The 23,851-nt window shown below is 43.6% G+C and overlaps 1 protein-coding gene across 1 annotated transcript; it reads left to right on the top strand.

The window, feature by feature from the left end:
• Nucleotides 1–9,636: 9,636 nt before the first annotated feature.
• LOC112250406 (elongation of very long chain fatty acids protein 4) lies at nt 9,637–23,407 on the top strand. Its single transcript, XM_024420519.2, has 7 exons — nt 9,637–10,023; nt 16,821–16,917; nt 17,194–17,381; nt 19,824–19,904; nt 21,154–21,325; nt 21,508–21,635; nt 21,832–23,407. The coding sequence occupies exons 2-7, from the start codon at nt 16,851–16,853 to the stop codon at nt 22,114–22,116; spliced, it is 921 nt and encodes a 306-aa protein (XP_024276287.1). The 5' UTR covers nt 9,637–10,023; nt 16,821–16,850; the 3' UTR covers nt 22,117–23,407.
• Nucleotides 23,408–23,851: the final 444 nt, after the last annotated feature.

Raw genomic sequence — 23,851 nt, forward strand, 5'->3', positions numbered from 1 at the left:
GGATGCTTCAACTGGAAGCCAGTGGAGTGTGCGGAGGTGCGGACTGACATGGGAAAACTTGGGAAGGTTGAACAACAGGCGGACTGCAGCGTTCTGGGTAAGTTGCAGGGGTTTGATGGCACTAGTGGGGACCTCAGACAACAACGAGTTGCATTAGTCCAGACGGGAGATGACAAGTGCCTGGATTGGGACCTGCGCCCCTTCCTTCATGCTTATTTGGCATGTGTTACCCGGTTAGAGAGGATTACAGGTGTCATGACAACATATAATTAGAACCATTCAAAATGGTACACCCAAAATAGCCACCAGTCCCACCACCAAAGAATATGTTGCTTTCAGTGTGAATGTCCATTCTACTGGTTCTAGTTCTATGTGACCCTACTTTGATGACGCTGGGTGGTGACCTTAGACGTAACTGGGTCGTAGGGTACTGGGTCGGTCCACGACAGAGCATCGTGGCGAGATTAATGCTAACACCATGTGACGGCGCTGAGAGGCTTAGATTACAAAAGGCACGGGGTTACCGACTGCAATACCACCGCGGCCAATGAAAAGTAATGACTGGGCACAACAAAATGTGACACAACAAAAGTGGAGGAGCTAGAGAAGTGTAGAAATATACATGTAGATTGAAGAGAATCTTTACCCTCGTAGGCTGTTGGTGAAATGCTCCTGTGCAAATCTGAGATTGTCTCAGTCCTGCTCGAAACAAAACTGTTTTACATACGAATCACCGTGAGGCGCAAAGCAACTTTAAGCTTGTAAAAGAGCCTGTAATTGGGTTTCTCACAAGTGGAATTACACCAGGCTAGAACACCGCTAATGCATTACTCCCGGGTAATTGGGTTTCTCACAAGTGGAATTACACCAGGCTAGAACACCGCTAATGCATTACTCCCGCCTACTAGAGCCTATTCACTGCTGAGTCTGTGGTTAAACTAATTGTACAATAAACTGAACCCCTGAACCACAACATTTGGTTTTATGGATCTAACAGGCTAATGGCCACTGGCTTTGAGAAGGAAGCACACTATTGCTTATGTGAACCATTCGACCTTAAAGTCAAAATATTGAACAGTACTGCCTGTATGTAATCGTGACGTTTGAAACCTCAGAGTTGTTGTCTCCTGGTTAGATCATTTGTGACCTGGAACATACCACAATGGGTGGCAGACAATTTTTACAATTACAAATGGGGTGATTTCCCATGTTTAAGTGCACTTTAATTTCCATTAACTTCATAATTACTCTGAGACCACACCATAGAGTTTACATCCCATCGTAGCACCTTTATTCAAATTGTTTAAAAAAATAATTGAATTTGGGTTGAGAGAGAGAGTGAAAGGGGGAGAGAGCGAGGGGGAGAGAGCGAGAGGGAGAGAGAGGAGAGAGAGAGGGGGGATTGAAGAGGGAGGGTGAGAGAGATTCTTTATTCCCCACATCTGGGTAAAACTGGCTGAGCCCTGAGAGAGGGTGTGGCTGCATGCCCTTAGTGAGAGGTTGTTTGGGGACACCATGCTGCGTGTGTGTGTGTGTGTGTGTGTGTGCGTGCGTCTGGGCGAATCAAGCTCAAATATTGCTTTAATGGGCTCTAGTAAAAAGCTCAATTATCCTCAAAAGGGCACAAGCTGTGGCCCTACACCACATCTAGGGAGCCACTTGTGAAAGAGCCATGCTACTGTATGGAGCCAGCTACTAAATAGCCCTAAAAATCAATCAAATACATTTATAGTCAACAATTAAATATATATTAACTAAATCCATGATGCTGTCTAGGCAATTTCATATCAAGGCATATCAACTGTGTACTTGTCATGATACTTTGAAATAAAGCAGGACTCAACATTGGGAAATAGGCTTGTGACTACAGTGATTTACTGCTCCTTTGAGAATTATTTTAAGTGGTGCAAACATGTAGACGCATATGATAAACACCTGCAAACACAGATGTATGCATGGACGTGCCAATACAGGACACAGTCACACTTCCATACACACGTATGCACACAAAGAAACACGCACGCACACACACACACACATACACACATGCCCCTGCATTGAGATGGTATACATACACACACTCACCCAAATCCCCCTAAGCCTGTAATTTCCTGGCTGCATGTGCTGAAAAAGAGGCTTGACTCAAACAGAACACATCTTTAGTGAGTTATCTTCCGCCTTATTCCTGTGAGTGCTATCATTCTCTCAGCCTCCTCACAATTTACGGAGTCGGTGCAGCCAGCTGGTTTCTTCACGCATCGCGCCGATAGAAACAAGCATCTTTCTGGTAAGAAGAGGGGCGGGGGTATGATAAGAAGAGGGGTGTATGCCTTATGATTAACGAGACGTGGTGTTATCATAACAACATACAGGAACTCAAGTCCTTCTGTTCACCTGACTTAGAATTCTTCACAATCAAATGTTGACCGCATTATCTACCAAGGGAATTCTCTTCGATTATAATCACGTATATATTCCCCCCCAAGCAGACACATTGATGGCCCTGAACAAACTTTATTTGACTCATTGCAAACTGGAGACCACATATCCTGAGGCTGCATTCACTGTAGCTGGGGATTTTAACAAGGCTAATCTGAAAACAAGACTCCCTAAATTGTATCAGCATATCGATTGTGCAACCAGGGCTGGTAAAACCCTGGATCATTGTTATTCTAACTTCCGCAACGCATATAAGGCCCTCCCCCGCCCTCCTTTCGGAAAAGCTGACCACGACTCCATTTTGTTGCTCCCTGCCTACAGACAGAAATTAAAACAAGAAGCTCCTGTGCTCAGGTCTGTTCAACGCTGGTCCGACCAATCTGATTCCACGCTTCAAGACTGCTTCGATCACGTGGATTGGGATATGTTCCGTATTGTGTCCAACAACAACATTGACGAATACGCTGATTCGGTGAGCGAGTTCATTAGAAAGTGCATTGACGATGTCGTACCCATAGCAACGATTAAAACATTCCCAAAACAGAAACCGTGGATTGATGGCAGCATTCGCGTCAAACTGAAAGCACGAACCACTACTTTTAACTAGGGCAAGGTGACCGGAAACATGACCGAATACAAACAGTGTAGCTATTCCCTCCGCAAGGCAATCAAACAAGCTAAGCGCCAGTATAGATTCAAAGTAGAGTCGCAAGTCAACGGCTCAGACACAAGAGGTATGTGGCAGGGTCTACAGTCAATCACGGATTACAAAAAGAAAACCAACCCCGTCGCAGACCAAGATGTCTTGCTCCCAGACAGACTAAACAACTTTTTTGCCTGCTTTGAGGACAATACAGTGCCACTGACACAGCCCGCAACCAAAACCTGCGGACTCTCCTTCACTGCAGCCGATGTGAGTAAAACGTGTTAACCCTCTCAGGCTGCAGGACCAGACGGCATCCCCAGCCGCGTCCTCAGATCATGCGCAGACCAGCTGGCTGGTGTGTTTACGGACATATTCAATCAATCCTTATCCCAGTCTGCTGTTCCCACATGCTTCAAGAGGGCCACCATTGTCCCTGTTCCCAAGAAAGCTAAGGTAACTGAGCTAAACGACTACCGCCCCGTAGCACTCACTTCCGTCATCATGAAGTACTTTGAGAGACTAATCAAGGACCATATCACCTCCACCCTACCTGACACCCTAGACCCACTCCAATTTGCTTACCGCCCAAATAGGTCCACAGACGACGCAATCGCAACCACACTGCACACTGCACTAACCCATCTGGACAAGAGGAATACCTATGTGAGAATGCTGTTCATCGACTACAGCTCAGCATTTAACACGATAGTACCCTCCAAACTCGTCATCAAGCTCGAGACCCTAAGTCTCGACCCCGTCCTGTGCAACTGGGTACTGGACTTCCTGACGGGCCGCCCCCAGGTGGTGAGGGTAGGTAACAACATCTCCACCCCGTTGATCCTCAACACTGGGGCCCCACAAGGGTGCGTTCTGAGCCCTCTTCTGTACTCCCTGTTCACCCACGACTGCGTGGCCATGCACGCCTCCAACTCAATCATCAAGTTTGCGGACGGCACTACAGTGGTAGGCTTGATTACCAACAACTACAAGACGGCCTACAGGGAGGAGGTGAGGGCCCTCGGAGTGTGGTGTCAAGAAAATAACCTCACACTCAATGTCAACAAAACAAAGGAGATGATTGTGGACTTCAGGAAACAGCAGAGGGAGCACCCCCCTATCCACATCGACAGGACAGTAGTGGAGAGTGTAGAAAGTTTTAAGTTCCTCGGCGTACACATCACGGACAAACTGAATTGGTCCACCCACACAGACAGCGTCGTGAAGAAGGCACAGCAGCGCCTCTTCAACCTCAGGAGGCTGAAGAAATTCTGCTTGTCACCAAAAGCACTCACAAACTTCTACAGATGCACAATCGAGAGCATCCTGTTGGGCTGTATCACCGCCTGATACGGCAACTGCTCCGCCCACAACCGTAAGGCTCTCCAGAGGGTAGTGAGGTCTGCACAACGCATCACCGGGGGCAAACTACCTGCCCTCCAGGACACCTACACCACCCGATGTCACAGGAAGGCCATAAAGATCATCAAGGACAACAACCACCCGAGCCACTGCCTGTTCACCCCGCTATCATGCAGAAGGCGAGGTCAGTACAGGTGCATCAAAGCAGGGACAGAGAGACTGAAAAACAGCTTCTATCTCAAGGCCATCAGACTGTTAAACAGCCACCACTAACATTGAGTGGCTGCTGCCAACACACTGACTCAACTACAGCTACTTTAATAATGGGAATTGATGGAAATTTATGTAAAATATATCACTAGCCACTTTAAACAATGCTACTTAATATAATGTTTACATACCCTACATTACTCATCTCATATGTATATGTGTATACTGTACTCTATATCATCTACTGCATCTTTATGTAATACATGTATCACTAGCCACTTTAAACTATGCCACTTTGTTTACATACCCTACATTACTCATCTCATATGTATATACTGTACTCGATACCATCTACTGCATCTTGCCTATGCCGTTCTGTACCATCACTCATTCATATCTTTACACTTGTGTTTATAAGGTAGTAGTTTTGGAAATGTTAGGTTAGATTACTCGTTGGTTATTACTGCACTTTTGAACTAGAAACACAAGCATTTCGCTACACTCGCATTAACATCTGCTAACCATGTGTATGTGACAAATACATTTGATTTGATATGAACTTCATCAACTCTCCCAGACACAACATGACCATGGACACACAACCACCACTAAACAACCCAGGGTGTGCAAGTGTGGGTGTGTGTGGGTGTGTTTGAAAGATATGGTTTATCCCAGCTGTTGAGTTGAGCCTGAGAAAAGTGGTGTCTCCCAGAAGACTGTAAAGTGTTTAATGATTATGTTTTTCTCCAGTAGTTAGTAATGTGTGCATGAAAAAAAATAAATCCCAGGTGCCCCCCACAATAACTGTGCCCTTCAGTGGAAAATTCCCTGTGCTGTAACCACCATTTCATAAAGTCTCCAAATGCTGGTTTGAGTGATCGCCTGCTTAGCAACCAAAACACAACAGGGCAACACTTGAGTCTCTCTGTATGACCCACTACACAGAGCATACATAACAGCTTTATGAGCAGGATATTGAGAGCTTATGAAGTGTTCACTAACCAATACCAGGATTTCATTATAGGTCATAGAACAGATGACCATTGTTATTATGTAATACAGGATACATAACAATGGGAAGTCGTTATGGCAAATGCTCCACAAAACACAATAGATCACATAGGATCTTAATTTGATCACTCTAGCTGCTGAGAATTTTCCTGCACCGCAGCAGATGAGCTTTGTGATTTACAGAAATTCACTGAAAACCCACACTAACACACGGTTATATTAACAGTGTTGCACTTTCCACGTAACATACTTTTTCGCCAGCTAATATAGCCTAACCACCAATCAAGCAGAATTATGCAATAAATATTCAAATCCTGTTGCTGCAGGATTATTTTGTGACAGTATAGGTCAAATTCAGATCCTACATCTGTACACTGTGCTGTGCTGACTTGACATTTTTAACTGGGGTTGCTTCTCCTTTTACTAATGGCTAGTTTCACTCTTCACTCTTCACTCTTGTTATGTAATGCAACTGATGTCTGACTCAATAATTCACCAAGGTATACAGTGTACATACATGATCAACATCAGATGGAGTTTACTTTCCCATCTGGCAGTTTGAAATGCTCTGCACACCTTACAGACATATTCAGGCATGACAAAACAGAGGAGAAGCCATCACACACACACACACACGCACACACACACACACATATATACACACACACACACACACAGTAGTTACCAGGCTCTGTTTCGGTTTCTGTCCTTTGTTTACCCACTTCTCCAGATTCTACCGTGCAGTTCTATGCGGCAGCCAGAATAGACATTCGTTAGACATAGTCTTAACACTGGTCAGGATTGAGAATAGGGTAGATAAAGTATTTCAGATATCTACAATTATTCTGCTTTTGACGAAGACAGACTGATAGTTTTCGGCCAACATTTACATTCTCTGAACTTGATGCACCCACTGGATAAATTCACTTCCGAAATATCCCTGAAATAACTGGACTCTGAACAGCTCTATATTTCAGTGAACCCTGCATTCCAGCCTATAAGAGACAGGACATACAGCCTGACCTACAGTAGCCATATAAACTATACCCTTTAGGATCCCATAGTACTTAATGAACCAGACTATTTCAGCCCACTATCTGCTGCTCTCCCCAGTCTGCTGACCTCCCAGCAGGTATTTGAACAGGTGCCACGGTGCGGTTGCCATGGGTTACAGGAGTGTAGGCTTATAGTCATGACCCACCTGATTATGGGATACGCACAGGGCCTCCTACACATACACCACATTCTGGATATGCCAAGCACCAATGCTGCCAAGACCACAGGCCGACGACTGTGTGTTTATGTGTATATTCCTCCTCTGGTGTGTGTGTGTGTGTGTGTGTGTGTGTGTGTGTGTGTGTGTGTGTGTGTGTGTGTGTGGTCTTAGAGCCCAAACATTGCAACTTGTGTGTATTGTATGAGAATGTGTGTTTGTTTGGGTTGGCAGCGATGCTGAGGTCGAGGCAGTTATGAAGGCTGTATATGGTCGACTGACAGTGAGAACAGGTGGACCTGTGGAACGTTGTCTTCCTTACTCTCTCACACTGATACACACACAAATAAACTCGGTCTCTCTTGCCACCTCCTTTCTGTCTCTCCTATCTCTCTCCCTATCTTTCCCACTCTCTCACTCACTCACTCTGTCACTCACTCACTCACTCACTCACTCACTCACTCACTCTCACACCTGACTGGGGCATGGTCAGGTCTACATCTCTTTAATTAAGAAACATACACAAAAACACATGCACACACACATGGACACCAACATACACATCCACACACACATGGCTGTAGAGTCCTGCTGATGGCTCTTGTGCTTTTCCCAGTAAACAGATGTGTGCATCATAGCAGGTAGCCTAGCGGTTAAGAGAGTTGGCCAGTAACCAAAAGACTGCTGGTTTGAATCCATGAGCTGGCAAGGTCTAAAATCTGCCATTCTGCCCTTAAGCAAGGCAGTTAACTCCCAACCAGAACTGCTCCCCGGGCGCCGATGACGTCGATTAAGGCAGCCCCCCACACCTCTCTGATTCAGTTCGGTTGAATGCATTCTGTTGTGCAACTGACTAGGTATCCCCCTTTCCTCAGGGGAAATGAGAGAGATTTATTCCTCAGGATCACCATACAGCACAGAAATACTGTGACCCATCCTGGAGCTGCTTCCTCCTCCTCTCCTCTGCTCACCCACCTTCACAGAAGGAGGAGCAGCGTGTATACTACTCAAATACTGCTCTGTCTCTATCTACAAGCCATCAGACTGCTGAACACTTGAAGTGGACTGGCCACCTGGCACTGACTCTCTGCACCTTAGCACACATGCACTCATGCACACACCCACACAGACATGCACTCATGCACACACCCATACACACATGCACTCATGCACACACCCACACAGACATACACTCATCCACACACACACATTCATGCTACGCACACATATCACACATACCTTATTATTTTTGCTAAATAATATAATTAATTTTTGCTAAATAATTCATATTCTTATATTTTATTAGTTCTTATTGTTGTTCCATTGTCAAGAAGGAACTTGCAAGTAAGCATTTCGCTGTATGGTGTATGCCATGTGTATCCTGTACATACGACTAATAAAACTTGAAACTAGCATAAAGCTTGGCTATCCTCAGAAGGGTACAAGCTGTGTGTGTGATTTGAATCTGTTGGATGTGTCACATTATATCACAATGAAATTGAAGACAGTAACAGGTACTGTACACATGTTATGTAATATTTTCCCCTCCCTCAAATACTGACTGAAGCAGGGCCTTGGATGGGGTTTGGAGAGGACCCTCCAGTTGGAACATTGACATCACTAATGGAAAAGTACAGAGGTATAGAAATGAGAGTAAGAAAATAAGAACTTCCTGCCTTTGGAACAGGGCTAGTCTACCGCATTTTGGGCCCTGGGACACCTACTTACAGCAGGGACCCCGAACCACAAAAAATACAAATACAAATAGATTTTGGGGGGAAAACAGCTAACTTCCTGCATTTCAACACCTCGGGCAGAGAAAAATGTGCAGTTTTCTAATGCTATTCTACACATTTTGCCATAAGGTTGAAAGAAAATGTTGCCAATGCTTATTACGTGTTCATATGCTATCTGGGGAGCCCCTGACCTCCAGTGGTCCCCCGTCCCAATTATTATTATTTTCAATCAAATAAATTCAAAGGGATCTTGGGTAAATACTTGAGAATTATATGATATGATATATTCTGATATTAATTGAATATTCTGTTCAATAATTACCAGGCTTGGAGTGGAAAAGTTGTTTAGTTCATCTGGAGAATCAGGAATGGGATTTAAAAAAATACAGCTTTAGGTTACATCAGAGAGTATGTAGGCCTACAGAAAACTCTGCTGCAACCAAATACTGTACAACCCAGCTGTACTTGTTGGGTATCAATTGATGGTGTGACACTTCCACCTAGTGACGAATTCAAAATATTGACTGACTCAGTGGAGTATAGGACACACTCTAAAGACAGGTGGCTAATTGATTGACACCCTCTACCGGGACATTGACACATACCCAAAAGCTATTTACAGCCGACGACCTATAGCCTACAATAGCAACAAACATTTGTTGTATAAACTCTAATTTAGTCTACCCAAGTTGAAACATGAGAGCTATTAAGGAATCCCTGGGCTATGTCTGATAGAAAATGGCTCATAGCCTTGGACCTACTCTTAGTATGAATTAAAATGGCTCATAGCCTTGGACCTACTATTAGTATGAATTAAAGCCAAAGCTGAATGAACAACACTAAATTCATTGTATTTTGGACATATAGCATGACCTACTAATGAGTGTCATCGAGGCCAAAAATGCATAATTGCAACAAATGCACTTATCCAGGAGGTTTCCTCACACATCGATGCGTAACAGCAGAGAGGTACCCATTTGTCATGCGCGTTCAAAGACTCCTCTCCTTTTCCTTCCGAGTGGCTTCCGCATTCGCCTATCACTCAACGAAGCTGAATGGGGAATACGGTGGATGTTGATTATCTCTACCATACAAAGGGGCCATCGGTCTGTCCAGTCAGTGCAGCGGTCCCTGTAGTGCAATATCCGCATGCGCAGTGCCATCAGGCTGGTCGGGTATCCTATAGATCTTAAGCGATGTGTTTCAGCAGCCAGCACGGACCTCATACATGATTTCTTTGGGATAGATTTCCGCTTGCCTTTGCATTTTTGCCAAATTTGGGGTGGATGTCTAATTGTCCTTATAGCAGTGTTGGGGATCAGCGGCTATAACGGCAGAATACGGTAATTTAAAGGCGTTGTCCATCACATTGCACCGGATGTCAGTACACGCAACTAAATCTCGAGAAGGTATGTAGATATGTATTTTTCTCCATAATGAAATGGTTAATACAGAAATGCAGAATCGCGTGCTTAGGCTATCATTCTTTAAATAGGTTATTTTGTGCACAAATTAGTGCACAGCCTTGGAAAGTGTAGGCTTAGTCTTTTTTCATTAGTTATGCTTTGAGGAATTGAACCGTTCGTTACCTTCTCTTGCGTTCGTTTTCTTTATGCTTATCTGCCATCCCCTTTGGCTGAATTCATATCATCATAGTTCTGTATTTGTATAAGACAATAAACTCAGACAGTGCTTAGACAATTTCATCACTTATTCACCCTTAATCTCTCCGCCTGCTCTCTCTTCCTAAGAAACCATGAACTTCTATTATGTGAGCATGCATGACAGTAGCCTACATAGACTCAGTGGAAAGGAACTTGCACGATGTTAGACTATGATGGGTGGCATATAGGAAGGGATTGGATGCAGCCTATAAAATGTGTCTATAAAGTGTTTAGAGACTATTTTGGTTTAGTTTTCCTTATATGCTTTTGTATAAACTGTTAACCACATAATTTCCCATGTTCAGTCAACCACTCTTTGAAAATCCGCCATGCGCCATATGTGTGAGCGCAAATAAGGGTCTAGTTCATAGGGGCAAGTTATCGCTTTAAATGATGCCCCTGCGAATGTGGGTCGCTTGGCGTTTGGATTTACGTCTAAGCTCGTAGAGCAATTGGATTTAAGCCTCTTGATCGCACCGCGCAAAACCTGCTGACACACGCGCCCCGGTTCTTTGTGTGCTCTCATGCCCGTTTCCACGGGCGACCGGGCCTATTTGGGTGAATTTTTTTCTCTCTCTCCCATCCTCCCATTTCCTCTTCCGTTTTGAAAAAGAAACTTAACCCCCATTGTCAGTGAATGTGTGTTTTGTCAGGTTCCCCCAAACTCCCCAATAAGTTTTCACAAATTAATTAGACCTATTATGATCTATAAGCCAATAAGATGATTTTAGTGTGTGGTTTACAACGTGTTATAAACTCGGTGGTTCGAGCCATGAATGCTGATTGGCTGACGGCCGTGGTATATCAGGCCATATACTACGGGTAAGACAAAACATTTATTTTTACAGGTCTAATTACGAAGGTAACCAGTTTATAATAGCAATAAGGCACCTGGGGGTTTGGAATATATGGCCAATATACCACGGCTAAGGGCTGTGTCAAGGCACTCCGTGTTGCGTTGTGCGTAAGAACAGCCCTTAGCCGTGGTATATTGGCCATGTACCACACCTCCTCGGGCCTTATTGCTTAATTATAACACTAGGCCTCTGCATTCTAATTAGCGGGCATTGTCATGCTGAAACAGGAAAGGGCCTTCCCCAAACTGTTGCCAAGTTGGAAGCACAGAATCGTCTAGTATGTCATTGTATGCTGTAGCGTTAAGATTTTCCTTCACTGGAACTAAGGGGCCTAGTCCGAACCATGAAAAACAGCCCCCGACATTATTCCTCCTCCACCAAACTTTACAGTTGCCACTATGCATTGGGACTGGTAGGGTGCTCCTGGCATCCGTCAAACTCAGATTCGTCCGTCGAACTGCCAGAGGGTGAAGAGGGATTCATCACTCCAGAGAACGCGTTTCCACTGCTCCAGAGTCCAATGGCGGCAAGCTTTCCACCACTCCAGCCAACGCTTGGCATTGCGCATGGTGATCTTAGGCTTCTGTGTGGCAGCTTGGCCATGGAAACCCATTTCATGAAGCTCCAGACGAACAGTTCTTGTGTTGACATTGCTTCCAGAGGCGATTTGGAACTCGGTAGTGAGTGTTGCAACCGAGGACAGACGATTTTTACGCACTTCAGCACTCGCCGGTCCCGTTCTGTGAGCATGTGGCTTAGCCATTATTGCTCCTAGAAGTTTCCACTTCACAATAACAGCACTTACAGCTGACTGGGGCAGGTCTAGCAGGGCAGAAATTTGATGAACTGACTTGTTGAAAAGGTGGCATCCTTTGTGTTGTCACGTTGAAAGTCACTGAGCTCTTCAGTAAAGCCATTCTACTGCCAATGTTTGACTATGGAGATTGCATGGCTGTGTGCAGTGAGTGTGGCTGAATTAGCCGAATCCACTAATTTGAAGGTGTGTCCACATACCTTTGTATACAGTGCCTTGCGAAAGTATTCGGCCCCCTTGAACTTTGCGACCTTTTGCCACATTTCAGGCTTCAAACATAAAGATATAAAACTGTATTTTTTTGTGAAGAATCAACAACAAGTGGGACACAATCATGAAGTGGAACGACATTTATTGGATATTTCAAACTTTTTTAACAAATCAAAAACTGAAAAATTGGCCGTGCAAAATTATTTAGCCCCCTTAAGTTAATACTTTGTAGCGCCACCTTTTGCTGCGATTACAGCTGTAAGTCGCTTGGGGTATGTCGCTATCAGTTTTGCACATCGAGAGACTGAAATTTTTTCCCATTCCTCCTTGCAGAACAGCTCGAGCTCAGTGAGGTTGGATGGAGAGCATTTGTGAACAGCAGTTTTCAGTTCTTTCCACAGATTCTCGATTGGATTCAGGTCTGGACTTTGACTTGACCATTCTAACACCTGGATATGTTTATTTTTGAACCATTCCATTGTAGATTTTGCTTTATGTTTTGGATCATTGTCTTGTTGGAAGACAAATCTCCGTCCCAGTCTCAGGTCTTTTGCAGACTCCATCAGGTTTTCTTCCAGAATGGTCCTGTATTTGGCTCCATCCATCTTCCCATCAATTTTAACCATCTTCCCTGTCCCTGCTGAAGAAAAGCAGGCCCAAACCATGATGCTGCCACCACCATGTTTGACAGTGGTGATGGTGTGTTCAGGGTGATGAGCTGTGTTGCTTTTACGCCAAACATAACGTTTTGCATTGTTGCCAAAAAGTTCAATTTTGGTTTCATCTGACCAGAGCACCTTCTTCCACATGTTTGGTGTGTCTCCCAGGTGGCTTGTGGCAAACTTTAAACAACACTTTTTATGGATATCTTTAAGAAATGGCTTTCTTCTTGCCACTCTTCCATAAAGGCCAGATTTGTGCAATATACGACTGATTGTTGTCCTATGGACAGAGTCTCCCACCTCAGCTGTAGATCACTGCAGTTCATCCAGAGTGATCATGGGCCTCTTGGCTGCATCTCTGATCAGTCTTCTCCTTGTATGAGCTGAAAGTTTAGAGGGACGGCCAGGTCTTGGTAGATTTGCAGTGGTCTGATACTCCTTCCATTTCAATATTATCGCTTGCACAGTGCTCCTTGGGATGTTTAAAGCTTAGGAAATCTTTTTGTATCCAAATCCGGCTTTAAACTTCTTAACAACAGTATCTCGGACCTGCCTGGTGTGTTCCTTGTTCTTCATGATGCTCTCTGCGCTTTTAACGGACTTCTGAGACTATCACAGTGCAGGTGCATTTATACGGAGACTTGATTACACACAGGTGGATTGTATTTATCATCATTAGTCATTTAGGTCAACATTGGATCATTCAGAGATCCTCACTGAACTTCTGGAGAGAGTTTGCTGCACTGAAAGTAAAGGGGCTGAATAATTTTGCACGCCCAATTTTTCAGTTTTTGATTTGTTAAAAATGTTTGAAATATCCAATAAATGTCATTCCACTTCATGACTGTGTCCCACTTGTTGTTGATTCTTCACAAAAAAATACAGTTTTATATCTTTATGTTTGAAGCCTGAAATGTTGCAAAAGGTCGCAAAGTTCAAGGGGCCCGAATACTTTCGCAAGGCACTGTACATAGTGCATCAACCCACTTGACATCAAAGAGAGCCAACCAGCTTTCTGGTAGAGAATGTAGTGATGAGTTCTAAAATGTGTACTGTATGTTGTTCTCTATGGTCTTTTATACACCCATTCAAATAAGGCTTTAGTAGCACACATTTAGGGGAAGGGGGATACCTAGTCAGTTGTCCAACTGAATGTATTCAACTGAAATGTGTCTTCCGCATTTAACCCAACCCCTCTGAATCAGAGAGGTGCGGGGGGCTGCCTTAATCGACATCCGCGTCTTCGGCGCCTGGGGAACAGTGGGTTAACTGCCTTGCTCAGGGGCAGAATGACAGATTTTGACCTTGTCAGCTATTTACAAACAACTTTTAAATTCGTTTTTATACTGAACAAAAATGTAAACACAACATGTAACATTAGGCCCTAATCTATGGATTTCACATGACTAGGAATACAGATATGGGAATACAGATACCTTAAAAAAAATGGGCCTCACAGTGGGCCTCAGGATCTGAACATTCAATTCTCTGCTAACAGCTCTGGTGGACATTCCTGCAGTCAGCATGCCAATTGCACGCTCCCTCAAAACTTGAGACATCTGTGGCATTGTGTTGTGTGACAAAACTGCACCTTTTAAAGTGGCCTTTTATTATCCCCAGCACATGGTGCACCTGTGTAAGGACCATGCTGTTTAATCAGCTTATTGATATGCCACACCTGTCAGGTAGATGGATTATCTTGGCAAAGGAGAAATGCTCACTAACAGGGATGTAAACAAATTTCTGCACAAAATTTGAGAGAATAACTTTTTGTCCGTATGGAACATTTCTGGGATCTTTTCTTTCAGCTCATGAAACATGAGACTAGCACTTTACATCTTGTCTTAGAACATGTGTGTGGGGGGATGGGTAACCACAAAGACCTACTCTGTCCACACTGGTCAGTTGTTTAGTCCTCTTTTAGATTTGTGCAATTAGTGTGAGGCTCGAAATAAACCCTGCACTAACAGTTTAGACCAGGGAATGTTCGTACGTATGGGTGATCCATGTGCTGAGTTTGGCCAACTCAGAGTTTGAACTTGATGTTAAAGGGATTCTTTGGGATTTGGGCCATTTTTATATCTCTAAGTACAGTACAAAGGAAGTTAGAGGTACAGTGCCTTGCGAAAGTATTCGGCCCCCTTGAACTTTGCGACCTTTTGCCACATTTCAGGCTTCAAACATAAAGATATAAAACTGTATTTTTTTGTGAAGAATCAACAACAAGTGGGACACAATCATGAAGTGGAACGACATTTATTGGATATTTCAAACTTTTTTAACAAATCAAAAACTGAAAAATTGGGCGTGCAAAATTATTCAGCCCCCTTAAGTTAATACTTTGTAGCGCCACCTTTTGTTGCGATTACAGCTGTAAGTCGCTTGGGGTATGTCTCTATCAGTTTTGCACATCGAGAGACTGACATTTTTTCCCATTCCTCCTTGCAAAACAGTTCGAGCTCAGTGAGGTTGGATGGAGAGCATTTGTGAACAGCAGTTTTCAGTTCTTTCCACAGATTCTCGATTGGATTCAGGTCTGGACTTTGACTTGGCCATTCTAACACCTGGATATGTTTATTTTTGAACCATTCCATTGTAGATTTTGCTTTATGTTTTGGACTCCATCAGGTTTTCTTCCAGAATGGTCCAGTATTTGGCTCCATCCATCTTCATTCTTCCATCCATATTCCCGAATACTTTCGCAAGGCACTGTAGTTTGGTGAGCCAATGCTAACTAGCATTAGCTCAAAGACTGAAAGTCTATGGTATCTGCTAGCATACAGTACCAGTCATTGAGCATACGCTAGTTACTACTGGTCTCCGTTTTTTGTGTACTAGGTCAGCCACTTCTGTACTAGGTCAGCCACTTCTGTACTAGGTCAGCCACTTCTGTACTAGGTCAGCCACTTCTGTACTAGGTCAGCCACTTCTGTACTACGTCAGCCACTTCTGTACTAGGTCAGCCACTTCTGTACTACATCAGCCACTTCTGTACTACGTCAGCCACTTCTGTACTAGGTCAGCCACTTCTGTACTACGTCAGCCACTTCTGTACTACGTCAGCCACTTCTGTACTAGGTCAGCCACTTCTGTACTAGGTCAGCCACTTCTGTACTACGTCAGGCACTTCTGTACTACGTCAGCCACTTCTGTACTAGGTCAGCCACTTCTGTACTAGGTAAGCCACTTCTGTACTACGCCATCCGTTTCATATGTTACGTTTGGTCCTGCAAAATTATTTTATATTTATATACAGTATCAGTCAAAAGTTTGGACACACCCAGTCATTCAAGGGTCTTTCTTTATTTTTACTATTATCTACATTGTAGAATAATAGTGAAGACATCAAAACTATGAAATAACACATGGAATCAGGTAGGAACCAACAAAAAAGTGTTAAACAAATCAAAATATATATTTTATTTGAGATTCTTCGAAGTAGCCACCCTTTGCCTTCATGACAGCTTTTGACAGGTACTGTATATATATATATATTTTTTTTTGTATGATATGTTACAAATACAATTCGTACAATATGTTACACATTTTTTGTGCTTAAATAAGATCCCGGACTGCATCTTTAACTTCACCAACATTACATTAAGGTTTTCAATTATCTAAAGGGGCTTAAGACGTCCGCATGCTTACCAGCTGAAACAGTTTGGTAGAGTTCGTGCATATATTATGACGACATTTTGTGAAGTTTTTGTTCGTTTTGGACTTCAGTGATGGTTTTTCCGGCTGTTTGGGCACACACATTTCTTAACCTCTTCGTTGGTGATTGGTCAACACTAGGGATTCTTCAATAAAGTCTTTGTTGTCATTCAACGAGAGACAACTCATTTTCATGCACATTCTTTCATAGAAAAATACTGCACCAAAATTGCGCAACAATTATCTCTCGGGCAAAAACGGCAAAATGAATGACAGATTTCTTTAATTATCTTCGATTAATTTGGACTATTTTGAAGACTGGCTCCTCTCTTTCTCTCACTGCAGCATAAGCAGGACCAAATCCAGACGCCAGGCATGGAAGCTGTCACCCACTTTATGAATGACACGGTAGAGTTCTACAGATGGAGCCTTACTATAGCAGGTGAGTTAGTGCTGATTTCTCTCACATTGCAGGGACAGTCTGCTAATCTAACCACGCACACAAGCACAAACTCATGTAAACATGGTTGCTTGTGTGTGTGTGTGCAATACAATGCACTATTAGAGCAATTCGGAGTACTGCAATTAAGTATATCCTCCAGACAACATTGGTGCAACATTGTGTAGTCATACATTCAGATAGGATTCAGTCATTATTTACATGTGTGTGTCTGTCATATGACACCTGCTGACATTAACTTTCCTGTCCCTCTCCCAGACAAGCGAGTGGAGAAATGGCCGATGATGTCATCGCCCGCCCCCACCCTGGCCATCAGCTGCCTGTACTTGCTCTTCCTGTGGGCGGGGCCTAAGTACATGCAGAATCGCGAGCCTTTCCAGCTAAGGAAGACCCTCATAGTGTACAACTTCAGTATGGTGATACTCAACTTTTACATCGCCAAAGAGGTAACCAGCTCCATTTCTTTTACACCAAGTCAATAATGGCATGTTCCATTTCTTTTCAGGCCATTGTCTATTTGGTTCCCAGTCCCTGTCCCTTCAGTGTGTACAGATTGGAAAAGGCTTCCCACTGGGCACACACTCATTGAATCAACATTGTTTCCACATAATTTCAACAAAATGACATTCAACCAATGTGGAATTGATGTCTGTGCCCAGTAGGTTGATCGGTGATAGCAATATGACCCCTGCTTTAGGTTAATCTATTGTTCAGCAAGGTTGTGCCATCAACGAATGGCTGATGTAGCATGCCATGTACCAACCCTACCTGAATTCAAAACTATACTCACATACCATACCTAGGACTGCACCTGTCAACCATCCACTACATTAAAACAGTTGAAGTTGAAAGTTTACATACACCTTAGCCAAATACATTTAAACTCAGTTTTTCACAATTCCTGACATTTAATCCTAGTAAAAACTCCCTGCCTTAGGTCAGTTAGGATCACCACTTTATTTTAAGAATGTGAAATGTCAGAATAATAGTAGAGAATGATTTATTTCAGATTTTATTTCTTTCATCACATTCCCAGTGGGTCAGAAGTTTACATACAGACAATTAGTATTTGGTAGCATTGCCTTTACAGTGTTTAACTTGGGTCAAACGTTTCGGGTAGCCTTCCACAAGCTTCCCACAATAAGTTGGGTGAATTTTGGCCCATTCCTCCTGACAGAGCTGGTGTAAGTGAGTCAGGGTTGTAGAACCCCTTGCTCACACACGCTTTTTCAGTTCTGCCTACACATTTTATATAGGAATGAGGTCAGAGCTTTGTGATGGCCACTCCAATACCTTGACTTTTTTTGTCCTTAAGCCATTTTGCCACAACTTTGGAAGTATGCTTGGGGTCATTGTCCATTTGGAAGACCCATTTCCGACCAAGTTCGAACTTCCTGACTGATGTCTTGAGATGATGTCTTGAGATGCATCTATTTTGTGAAGTGCACCAGCAAAGCACACCCACAACATGATGCTGCCACCCCCGTGATTCACGGTTGGGATGGTGTTCTTCGGCTCCCCCTTTTTCCTCCAAACATAAGGATGGTCATTATGGCCAAACAGGTTTTTTTAGGGCGGTTTTGGAGCAGTGGCTTCTTCCTTGCTGAGCGGCCTTTCAGGTTATGTCGATATAGGACTCGTTTTACTGTGGATATAGATACTTTTGTACCTGTTTCCTCCAGCATCTTCACAAGGTTCTTTGCTGTTGTTCTGGGATTGATTTGCACTTTTCGCACCAAAGTACGTTCATCTCTAGAAGACAGAACGCGTCTCCTTCCTGAGTGCTTATGATGGCTGCGTGGTCCCATGATGTTTGTACTTGCATACTATTGTTTGTACAGATGAACGTGGTACCTGCAGGCATTTGGAAATTGCTCCCAAGGATGGACCAGACTTGTGGAGGTCTACAATTTTTTTCTGAGGTCTTGGCGGATTTCTTTTGATTTTCCCATGATGTCAAGCAAAGAGGCACTGAGTTTGAAGATAGGCCTTGAAATACATCCACAGGTACACCTCCAATTGACTCAAATTATGTCAATTAGCCTATCAGAAGCTTCTAACACCATGACATAATTTTCTGGAATTTTCCAAGCTGTTTAAAGGCACAGTCAACTTAGTGTATGTAAACTTCTGACCCACTGGAATTGTGATACAGTGAATTATACGTGAAATATCTTGTAAACAATTGTTGGAAAACTTACTTGTGTCATGAACAAAGTAGATGTCCTAACCAAAACTATAGTTTGTTAAAAATACATTTGTGGAGTGGTTGAAAGACAAGTTTTAATGACTCCAATCTAAGTGTATGTAAACTTCTGACTTCAACTGTATATATATAGTCCTTTTAGACAGGGGAAATAGGGTCTAGGGCACAACTCCAGTCCCCGGCAGCTGCAGTGCTGCTGGTTTTCATTTCTCCCTGGCATTTGCTTCCACATCCCCGGCCCCCCCAGGTGTAAATTGGTCTCTGTGGCCCTTGAGGGCTGGTGGTGTGTATCCATGGCAGAGAGCCTTTTGTTTGGCGCTCGGATCAATTAAGAAAACTCAGTTGGGGTGTTGTTACTGTTAGAGTAGTAGAATACACCATTTCAAAATTGGTTATGCATCATCAGTTTATGTTTTATATCAGTCACTGACCATGTCAGCTAACAACAACATTTCTCTTAGATCCTCCAAAAGGCTAGGGGCCGGCTCTGAGTACATGTGTGGGTATGAATGTCGGTGTAGCGCAGACCCGTGAGCCACTGCGGGCCCTCATTGGGAGTTCCGATATTTTTGTGGCCCCCACCCCAATCAAAGTTGCTCATTCCTGGTCTAGAGGAAAGGATCAATCTCTAACATTTTTTTCCTAATGTCGTGTCGCTAACTTTGTATCTTTGTGGCCTCAGCTCCTCCTGGGTGCAAGAGCAGCGGGGTACAGCTACCTATGTCAACCTGTCAGCTACTCCAACGACGTCAACGAAGTCAGGGTGAGCAAACATGACACCCTATACTCTTTTTCTATTAATTTTGTGAAAAGGCCAAGAGCCGGAGCTTGTCTGGTCATTCTGTACATGAGCCAGCAAAGACTGGAATTGTTTGCCTTCTAGCCTTCTAATTTATACAGATTGGGTCTCCTGTATTTGAGGTGTAGAGTGAGGTCCAGCTTTAGCAGCATGTGGTTCTGTGTAAATCTAAGCAGCCGTACTGTAATCCTATTGTTAGGTTAAGTAGACTATCACTCTATTTGTGTGTGTGTGTAAGAGATAGAGAGAGGGAGAGGAGGAGAGGACAGAGGGGGCGTGACCTTTTGCATGAAGGGGAGGAGTTATTAGGTCTCACCACTTCTGAACCCACCCATAGCATGATGGCGTTACTGAGGGACAAGAGTGACACTCAGGGCACTGTGGCACACAGCTTCTTTCTCTCTCTCTCTCTCTCTCTCTCTCTCTCTCTCTCTCTCTCTCTCTCTCTCTTACTCTCTTTCTCTGTGTGTGTGTGTGTGTGTGTGTGTGTGTGTGTGTGTGTGTGTGTGTGTGTGTGTGTGTGTGTGTGTGTGTGTGTGTGTGTGTGTGTGTGTGTGTGTGTGTGTGTCAATTACAAAGGGATACGAGAGAGAGAGTATGTTGGTGGGGGTTGTAGTCTGACATACAAGAGGTTGAGCTCTAGTTACCTTTTAGGCTTGGGAACAAGCCAGCAACAAGCCTGATACAACAGCTATCCTCATGTATTAGCTCTTACTGTACCATCCCCTTAACAAAACACTTTCCCTACCAGACCACAGGCTAACCTGCCATGTCATTCACCAATGACCCCTTTCATCGTCATCACAATCCCCTATGAAAAGTGTTGACCCTAACATTGTTGACTCTGACCTTAGATTAACAGAGATGATCCAGGTGAAGTTATCTTTGATCTTGGTCAGGATCCAATTGAACCTTATTCCCAACTTCAGTGACTTCAATAGATCCAATAATTGCAATAAAATGTATTTGTGCATGTGAGGGTGTGTCCTTGATGCATACATGTGTGGGTGATGCATGATAATGAGTGTGTGTGTGAAATGCAAGGTGGCTAGCGGTGTTATCCATAATCTCAACCCAGTGAAATCCATAAAATCCTATTGAATCCTCTTTAAAGCGTTTCAGGAAATTGGCAATCTTCATTGTCTTTGAGTTTTGAGTCCTTAAAACCAGATGGATTTGAGATAGCTCACTCCCTCCCTCTTCACGTTGGCAGATAGCGTCTGCTCTGTGGTGGTACTACATCTCTAAGGGAGTGGAGTATCTGGACACGGTGTTCTTCATCCTGAGGAGGAAGTTTAACCAGGTCAGCTTCCTCCATGTCTACCATCACTGCACCATGTTCATCCTCTGGTGGATCGGAATCAAGTGGGTCCCTGGAGGACAGTGTAAGTACCTAGGGGTACATTGTGTGTATATATTTATAGACATTTTCCCACCTGGATAATCTCCCCCCAGCACTGTCATACTGTTTCCAACAGGGGTGATGACATACCATGCTAACATACACTCACAAGCAGCCTGACCTGTATCCCCTCTGAACTACCTTTAACCTATATCCCTCTCACAGCGTTCTTCGGAGCAGGCATAAACTCATCCATCCATGTCCTGATGTATGGATACTATGGCCTGGCTGCTTTCGGGCCCAAGATCCAGAAATTCCTCTGGTGGAAGAAATACCTGACCATCATTCAGATGGTAAGTCTCCCTGTTATTGTGGCCATAGCACAGCTGTTCAGGTAGTGTGTGATTGATACTGAAACACATCTTTGCATATCAAAATATATTTCATTGTTTGGAGTGTGCAGTCTGACTCATTGATCAGGGATTATGTTGAGATTATTACAGTCGGATTAAGCATGTCAGTTAAACATGTGTTTTGTGTACGTCACAGATCCAGTTCCATGTGACCATCGGCCATGCAGGCTACTCCCTCTACACTGGCTGCCCTTTCCCCGCTTGGATGCAGTGGGCCCTTATTGGCTACGCTGTCACCTTCATCATCCTATTCGGCAACTTCTACTACCAGACCTACCGGCGCACCCCACACTCCGCCCCCAAGGCGGCCAAATCCGTCACCAACGGCATTTCCACAGCAACCAACGGCTACAACAAGTTAGAGGAGGTAGAGGAGAACGGGAAGAAGCAGCAGAAAAAGGGAAGAGTGAAGAGGGAGTGAGAAGGAAGAGGAGAGGACGGAGGGAGCTTCTGTCAGACCAATAGGAGGACCGTGGGGTGAAAGGGCAGGGGAGGTAGGGGGGGTCAGGGGTGAAAGTTCAAAAGGCAGATGGGATTCCACCACACCCCTGCCCGTGCAGGATGTTTTGAGGATGTGAATTGTGACCAACTTGCTGGTGAAGGTTTGTGTGTGTGTGTGTGTGTGTGTGTGTGTGTGTGTGTGTGTGTGTGTGTGTGTGTGTGTGTGTGTGTGTGTGTGTGTGTGTGTGTGTGTGTGTGTTTGGGTATGGGGGGATTGGTGAGGTTTGGGTGGGAGGAGGGTGTTGGTTGTCTATATAGTAGTTATTTTTTTATAATATAAGAAAGTCGCTGCTCTTCATGTAGAGTCTGTGCTCTGTCTCTTTACTTTGGGGTCCTGGTCAAAGATAAGACCGTAAAAAGACCACAGGGACTCTGACCACAGGGACTGTTTCCAACCAAAACTCCACCCATTTTGTACTTTTATTCGTTTAACTAAATGCTGATGTATTTTGTAGCATTGTAAATTAGATTCTATGAAATTTGTACCAAAGAGGGTTTATTTTGCATTGGGCGATGAGTAAGAAAAATACTGGTGGAGCATTGTTAAGGATTAAACATGGTTTTAGGGAACAGGAGCTGTTCGCAATTCTATTTTTGTTCCTCTCTATGTGTCGCAGACACAATTGTGTCAGTACTTAAGTACCGGTCTACCTGGAACACAGACTAACTGCAAGCCCCCTCTGCCATACACACCTGCCCTAACATACATAATATAAACAAACACACACATTCCTGGAATGTGTGTCTGTGAGAGAGATTGAGGGAATGATGTGCACATTGAATGCATCATAGTGAATCTATAGGGGGTTTGGGTGGGTAGTCATATGTGCAAGTTGTTAGTATATCATTATGGAGTTTGGGTGGGTGACATACTGTACATGCAAATAGGCTGACAAACACCTTTACTGCTAACTGAGGGTTTATCTATTTGTTTGGTTATTAAATTGGTCCTGTGCTTTGATATTGTTCTTTTTGTTGTTGTGGTGGATCTCACGGATATCCTGCGTTATTTTTCTCATTTTGTGCTGTGCAATGTAGCCACGGTGCAACTGAGAAACATGTCTAACTCAAGACAACCAAAAAGGACTGAGGGGGAAAGGGATATTTCATCTCAAAGGGCTTTAAAAAAGACTATATTCATTATTTTATTTAAATAAAACACATACAGCTACTGGCTGCAGGCACAATGGAAATAAAGAGGATGCCAACAACCCTCGTCTTTCTTTACGTGTATATTAGTGTCTATGTTACTTCATGGATGTGTATCTTTATGTTTGTATGTTTTTGTCCTTTATTTAAGACAAAAAAAACGAATACCTGATCAATCCTATACTGAACCCTAATTTCAAAACTAAACCCTAAACCGTCAATATCCTCTTAAGCCTGCTTAAAAACCCTTCTGTAACTCCAGTGGCGGTCGGCACTGTTTAAGATGAGGGAGGATGATGTTTTTTTTTATGAACATGGCCTTATCTCTATTACAGCATATTGGATGACTGTCTTTCATAATCCATTCACCCAGCTCAAAATCAAATCAAATGTTATTATTATTATTAGTACTGTACATATAAATATATGGGTGAGCGATGGCCAAGCGGCATAGGCAAGGTGCAATAGATGGTATATAATACAGTATATACATATGAGTAATGTAA

Source organism: Oncorhynchus tshawytscha, linkage group LG05 (assembly GCF_018296145.1).
Source record: "Oncorhynchus tshawytscha isolate Ot180627B linkage group LG05, Otsh_v2.0, whole genome shotgun sequence".
NCBI classification, from domain to species: domain Eukaryota; kingdom Metazoa; phylum Chordata; class Actinopteri; order Salmoniformes; family Salmonidae; genus Oncorhynchus; species Oncorhynchus tshawytscha.

Excerpts from the sequence above, each read along its gene's own strand:
- LOC112250406 (XM_024420519.2), top strand. The coding sequence starts at position 16,851 with ATGGAAGCTGTCACCCACTTTATGAATGACACGGTAGAGTTCTACAGA. Across the intron at positions 16,918-17,193 it reads ATGGAGCCTTACTATAGCAG|ACAAGCGAGTGGAGAAATGG; the intron begins GTGAGTTAGTGC and ends TCCCTCTCCCAG. Across the intron at positions 21,326-21,507 it reads GTGGGTCCCTGGAGGACAGT|CGTTCTTCGGAGCAGGCATA; the intron begins GTAAGTACCTAG and ends TCCCTCTCACAG.